Consider the following 7,099-nt stretch of genomic DNA (forward strand, 5'->3'; position numbering starts at 1 on the left):
AATAAATGAATAAGCTTTCCATTGATGTATGGTTTGTTAGAATAGGACAATATTTGTCTGAGATACAACTATTTGAAAATCTGGAATCTGAGGGTGCAAAAAAAATAAAAATATTGAGAAAATCGCCTTTAAAGTTTTTTAAATGAAGTTCTTAGCAATGCATATTACTAATCAAGAATGAAGTTTTGATATTTTTACGGTAGAAAATTTACAAAATATCTTCAAGGAACATGATCTTTACTTAATATCCTAATGATTTGAACGAAATAATAACAAAATGAACGTATAATCGGACGGAAAAAAACAGGCTCCGTTTTGAGAGGGAGAAGATGTTCTAGTGTTTTCAGGGAAAATGAACAACTCATCAATAAACAGTCGAAACTTAACACAGTTCCTTGGCATTATACCCCGGTGAGGGTATAATGGGAGTATGAAGGAAGGAGGAAGGGATGTGCGGGCTCATAAGAGGAGACGAGAGTGTTGGGAAGGGGGTTGGTGAATTCAACCAGAAGACATGCAGTACATGGAACCAAAAAGGGAATGCAAAATGAATGACATGACAGTTGACCTTGGCTGGCACCGTCACTCCCTCATTGACTAGCACATTTGGACCATGTGTCTGATCCCCTACAGTGAGCGACTCAAGATGTGACCATCTGCAACTGCACTTTACTTTACAGCAATGTATGAACCATTTTACCACAAAGAGGTTATAAGAGTGACGTATAAGAGTTTTCACTTTTTTTCTTTAAAATCTTTAAAAGCTTTGTAAAACTTTTATACCATATTTAAGAAAAGTTTCAATTTGACCCTGGACCACAAAGCCAGTCATAAGGGTAAATTTTCTGAAATTGAGATATATATAAAAATATTGAGAAAATCGCCTTTAAAGTTTTTTAAATGAAGTTCTTAGCAATGCATATTACTAATCAAGAATGAAGTTTTGATATTTTTACGGTAGAAAATTTACAAAATATCTTCAAGGAACATGATCTTTACTTAATATCCTAATGATTTTGGCATAAAAGGTATTGACCCATACAATGTATTGTTGGCTATTGCTACAAATATACCTGTGTTACTTATGACTGGTTTTGTGGTCCAGGGTCACATTTGATGACTCGAAAATGTCATGTTGTGTAACCATCAAGTACAGAACCAAAAATAGGTTAAATATCAGGTTTTTTGGAGAGTAACACCACATGACACTTTACAACTTGAACTTGCCCTGTCATAAAAAGGTCAAATTATCTGATATTTAAGAGACTTATTGATCATGAAACGCAGTTCCTGTTTTTTTCTGCATGTTGGTTGGATCATATGACTTGGATTTTGTGAACAAATATTTTTGAATAAAAATAATCAGAAGCAAAAATTCTTTATTTTTATCTAAAAATAAAAATAGACAATTACGCAAAAATTATTTAAGGTCTTCTTTAAGAATTGTTTTCCAAAAATGGACAACCAAAATACTTCTGTAAAGTAAAGTGCATTAAACAGTTTTTTTGTAAAACATTTTTTAATTCTTTCAGCATTTGTGAATCATTAGTAACTGTCTGGTTCAAACAACATTTTAAAAGAAACAAGACACAAAAAATGCCCACAATAAGATTTTCATCTGTTTTCACATAATGCATTCTGGTTTCTGTAGAAAGGGTGACCGTACGAGCTCCTTTAACCGTCAGTGCTTTCATCCATTGCATTTCAAAGCCCTGTGATGAGGTAGTGCCTCTGGAGTGGGCAGCTAGCCCACATCACATGGGCTCCTGATCTGCTCCTGGCTCGCTCTGGTTTGAAATGCAAATGCACCCAGGGCAGATCTGTCTGTTCATGCATTCGGGAAGCAGTTGTGTGTATGGCCTTTGCATACGTTGCACGTGCACCTGGAGTAAGCGTGCCGGGTTTCGTGTGGAATAATAGATTTGAGCTTTCAGGGAGGAATTATTCATCGGCACACTCGGTTGCCATTAAACATCCATGTTTGCCCGCTCTGATGGGAATTACATGGAGGCTCATTTGCAATTAAAATATATAAGCATTATTTTTCTTTTACTCGATAAAACAGTGGGAGGAAAATCCATCAAAAAGACCTCGTCCGTGTTTTTTTTGTTCATCTCAAATTATGAGCCTTCAACAATGCTGGACCTCTGACTTGAAGTGGGCGGCATGTGTGGGCGTATTATCCATGCAACATTGTCTTGTGACTCAAGTAGGCAGTAAAAACACTTTAAGGTTAAAACACTTAACTCTCTGAATCACTTAACTCTCTGAATACACATGAATCTCTGATGTGTGAAGTCAATCAGATAGCTGTCGGCTTTGATACCGCACTGACACTTGTTCCATTAGTTAGATTTAGTTGGGTTTGCCTTGTGGTGAAATATGTGCCTGCTAATAATGGGTCTGAAGTAACAAGGCCATGCTCAACGACTTCCATCCCATTAGGAAAAGTAATTTTGCTTCAACAACGCACTAACTTTCACAGCAGTTCAGAGCTGTAGTCATGTGTTGTGCAAGCCAGCCAGGTTTCAAGTCTCAAACGGGCTGACCTTGTTACTTTCCGCCAACATCTGGGCATCGTGTTGGCCTGTGACCCATTGTGTATGGATACAGCTGGAGGCCAGCAGCGGACAGACACTGATCTGTATAGGGCGTGAGGACGCTTTGATCCCTGCTAGAGCCCAGCAGGGCCATTCAGCCGGCCTGCTCAGCATGCATCTTCCTGACTCCACAGCAGCATCACAAGCTCCTTTAATGTGTGTGTGTGTGTGTGTGTGTGTGTGTGTGTGTGTGTGTGTGTGTATTTGTCAAGCTGCTCAAAAAAAGCAATGCCACTGGCAGTAGTGAGGCTGCAGGAGCTGCTTTATCATGCTGCGCAGTTCGATTGGATGGTAAGAGATGTGTCTTTGCGTGGATCTGCAGCGAATTATTATTATGAAGGAATTTTTTGGACACTTGTCTGCTGTTGCATGGCGAAATGTCCAAATTAATGTATAGGCCTGTTTTCTTTTTTACCTCGAGGCATTTTTGTACTACTGTGTGGTTATGTTCATTTAGCAGATATTCACAATCACACTGTACTGTATTATCAACAGAACATAACTGTGAATTATACTTTGCTTTCTTAGAGTATTAGTGCTTAGTGCTTTATTGGTATGAAAATTAAGCAGGAATTTAAAGTTTTTGATGCCAAAGACCCTTTTATACTATGTGAGAAAATTACTATGCATGATATTTTTAAGACACATTGTTTCCTAAAATAAATTATTGGCTTTTATTTTGTCCTTGCCAAATCAAATTACAAAAATATTATCTGGAAAACATTTACTTTGTGTTAATTTCACTTGACATTGTTATATCTTCTGCTTTTGGCAATTACAAAACAAATTTTAGAAAAGGTTTCTCTTCACGTTTATAAATCTGAAAGAAAAAAAAACACCCTGTCAACATAATACAACAATATTTTCCAGATCTAATGACACCTTTGGCTTTAATAAAATGTCAGTATAAAAGTAAATTATTTTATTTTGCAAACAACATGTATTCTTAATAATATCACACTTAATATTTCTTACTATTTAATATTAATACACATTACTGTTCAAAAGTTTGTTTTGGTAAGATTTTTTAAAGACATGAATACTTTTATAGAGCAAAGATGCATTAAATTGATCAAAAGGGAAAAGAAAAAAAATCTATTTTAAATAAATGCTGTTATTTTTTACTTTTTTATTCATCAAAGAGTCCTGAAAGAAAATGTATGACAGTTTTCACAAAACATATTATCAGCACTATTATCAGTATTTAATGTAACTGTTTGATTGATTGATTGACTGAATGATTTCCAAAGGATCATGTGACACTGAAGACTGGAGTAATGGCTGCTGAAAATTCAGTTTTTCCATCACATGAATAAATTACATTTTAAAATTGAAAACAGTTATTTTAAATTGTAATATTTCACAATATAATTGTTTAACTATATAAAAAAAATTAAATCCTGCCTTGGTAAGCATAAGAGACTTCTAAACAGTAGTGTATAAACATTTTTCCAAATGTAAAAATCTCTTCATCTTTTCATATTCAGATTCGCAGTTGACTTTATAGGCATCATCATATTTGGAGGTCCTTGGCATTAGAAAGTAAAAAAAAAATCTAAAAGAAAGCTCATTGTGATCTTTTTACCCCTTATCCCTTGTACAATAGAGATTCATTAATAGTATTCAGCATGCATTAATATATTGACAAACGCCTTTGTTCACTGCACCATTCACTGCTCAGTTTGACTGCCTTATATGGCTGTTCTTTTTGAGTTTGCTCTTTTGGTGATGTGTTAATTTGTGCCTCATCATCACCTTTAAGTCGCATTATGAACGCATGACAGACAAGCGACTAGAAGAAATCTGTGAGAATTCTTTGTTCTGTGGCAGAAACCACTGGGCTGTTTTTTGGCTCTAATGTTTTCCAGTAAGTGTTTGGAGGGGATGGGAGACAGCTGTACCTGTAAGTTCTTCCTCCATACGTTAACTGCTGCAAAAGCCAGCTGCATTTGCTTCCTGCGTGCATCCTTGTGTCGTTTGTATGCAATCTCAATGAAGATGAGGAAGATCCCGGCGACGATGCCACCAGCCACCAACATAAACACGCCTGTGTGATGAAAAATACATTTCATAATTTCCACACAGTCTTCAATGTGACAAAGAGGGCAACAGACAGAGACTATTGATAAGGCCTATTCACATTGACAGAGATTCATTTTTTCAATTTTTGCCGACATTGACAATTTGTGATATGGCAATTGGTGATAATTGGTTTTATTTCAATGCAAATGAGACATGATGTGGCGACTACTGATCTGCCGCCTGATACAGCTGGATGCTACAATCAAGTAGAAGCCCCTACTAGCACACAACAGCACAGAGATTCAACGACCTTGAGGGATTTGATTGGTGTCAGTGTCAACAGCTCTTCAGAAAGCAAAAGGGTTCCTGTGAGAGGTGGATCATACCTGCCATATTCTCGAAAGTCAGCGTGGCTGGTGCATTGCTTCTGGAGTCACACTCCTGATAACGGACCCAGGTTTTATCCAAGTCCTCCATGAAGCCATTCTCATGGGAACTATTAGTTCAGAGACCCAACACATCAGTCAAACAATCCGTTATTCCAGAAATAGAAACAGTTGACAGATTGCGGTAAGCCTAGGGATTAGCTGACAGGAAGAGAAAAAAAGAAAGAAAAACAAACAAAAGTATAGCTGCGCACTGTGGATGATTAGTCTTGATTGAGATTACCTGAGGATGGCCAGTGAGACATTTTGCTTCCACGGGCTATCTTTACGCATCCCGATACCGAATCCAGAGCGGAAGAACAGCTCGCCTGTGGTGACCAGGTCACATTTCTGCGAGGCCTCAAACTCCAACACTGCTGAATCCCATATAAACGCGTGGAGTTTGCTATGGGTAGAAAAAATATACGTGAAAAAACGTTGCATTTTTGCAATTTAAAATTTTTTCTTTCCCTATTTGCTATTATGCTCATCAAGGTGGCATCATTTGATATAGTAAAAACAGTAATACTGTGATATATTATGATTTTAAATAATATTTTTATAACTGAGCTGAATTTTAAGCAGCCATTGCTTTATTTGGTCCTTAAAAATTAATTTCTTATTATTATCAGGGTTGTTAACAGTAAACCACAAAAAAAAATTTCCTCAGGAATTTTTGATGAAAGTTCAAAAGGATTTTTCTTTGTAACATTGTAAATACTTTACTGCAACGTATGATCAATTAATACAATTTTAAAACGTCTTAGTATTTTGTCCTCCTTTTGCTTTAATGACAGCAGCAAACAAGCTGCATTAACTCCACAAGTTTGTGTGAAACCTGATGATTCATTTGATGCAGCATGATTTGAGAATGATCCAAAGAACATCTTGTGCTTCAAGTGGAAGCAAGCAGATCTGTCTGTACAAAGAGTCACACGATAAATCACACAAATTAACATTTCATTAGTGACCTAGAAATAAGTATTTATTTTTAATTTCATGTCACAATGTTTCTTTGTTAAACATTTTTCAAAATCCTAAACTTTGTTTATTTGCAGGTTTAAATGAGATCAAATTAAATCCCAGTTTGTCATTGTCTCAGACATCTGGATTTAAAAAATAAAAACACCTTCACCTCTACTACTTTTTATACCAACGCCTGAGAACTGGCATCTTCTAAATGGAGATAAGTGGAACTAATTCCTGGAGATTATAGAACTCCAGATGTTAAAAATCAGTAAGGAAAATGTATTAAACACACTGGCAGTCTGCCATCTGTTCCTGTCTTAGCCTTGTAGTGAAGGTCCTTCTTTAAAATACAACTCCCTACCCTGCTTTGTATTCAGCATCAATACTGTACTGAATCACTCTAACAGGGGTTTAGCCTCTCTCTGCTCTCCACACACACACACACTGAGGGGAGAGGAGGATGTGTCACCCTTTATACTGACTGGTAATTTAGCTTTCTGCCGCCCAATTCCTGGCATCCATATCTATGCCCAGCCCCTGTTTGAATATTGTGCTTTTAAAGATTTAAAACAACAGCTTCCAATAAACCTATCCTGATATAGCAAAAATAGTATTATTAGTGGAAACTCTTGATTATTGACTGACTTGTCTCGCACGGCCTGGATGGCTTCAGCGGCGCTCTCGTAGTTGTGCTTTTCCATGTGGCGGTACATGGTGCTTAGCTCAACTTGACGGCGGAAGTAAATGTCCACAGAGCTCTGCTTCACTGTGGCGTAGATGAACTTGTCTGATGGGTTTCGCAGCTGGAATACAAGGTAACAGTGGGACGGTCTGGATGAACTGTGATAAATGGGTGCTACGCAAGATAAATGTATTCAAAACATGATGAATAATTAAAGTAAACTGGTGTTTGGTGTCTGCGAATCAAAAACACGGACTTTGCAATTACATGAAATATTTCTGAGAGGAAAATGTCTGTGGGAATAGAGGTAAACCAAGGTAAGCATGACCTAAAAATGTTCACTGAAGTCTGTTTCTGTGCACCTACAACTGTAATAATAACACAAGTGTAAATTTATCAAT

The 7,099-nt window shown here is 36.8% G+C and overlaps 1 protein-coding gene across 2 annotated transcripts in view; it reads right to left on the bottom strand.

Annotated features, from left to right (window-relative positions):
* The window catches only part of grin1b (glutamate receptor, ionotropic, N-methyl D-aspartate 1b), a 28,770-nt gene that overhangs the window by 4,885 nt on the left and 16,786 nt on the right, over positions 1-7,099 (bottom strand). For both annotated transcript variants that reach the window (XM_016477449.1, XM_016477451.1), the window contains exons 17-19: positions 5,292-5,453; positions 5,009-5,118; positions 4,502-4,647 (exon numbers count right to left, since the gene is read on the bottom strand). In XM_016477449.1, the coding sequence (XP_016332935.1) occupies positions 4,502-4,647; positions 5,009-5,118; positions 5,292-5,453 (418 nt within the window). The remainder of the gene's footprint in view (positions 1-4,501; positions 4,648-5,008; positions 5,119-5,291; positions 5,454-7,099) is intronic.

The sequence above is a fragment of the Sinocyclocheilus anshuiensis genome, unplaced genomic scaffold (assembly GCF_001515605.1).
Source record: "Sinocyclocheilus anshuiensis isolate Anshui unplaced genomic scaffold, SAMN03320099.WGS_v1.1 scaffold1495, whole genome shotgun sequence".
Lineage (NCBI taxonomy): Eukaryota > Metazoa > Chordata > Actinopteri > Cypriniformes > Cyprinidae > Sinocyclocheilus > Sinocyclocheilus anshuiensis.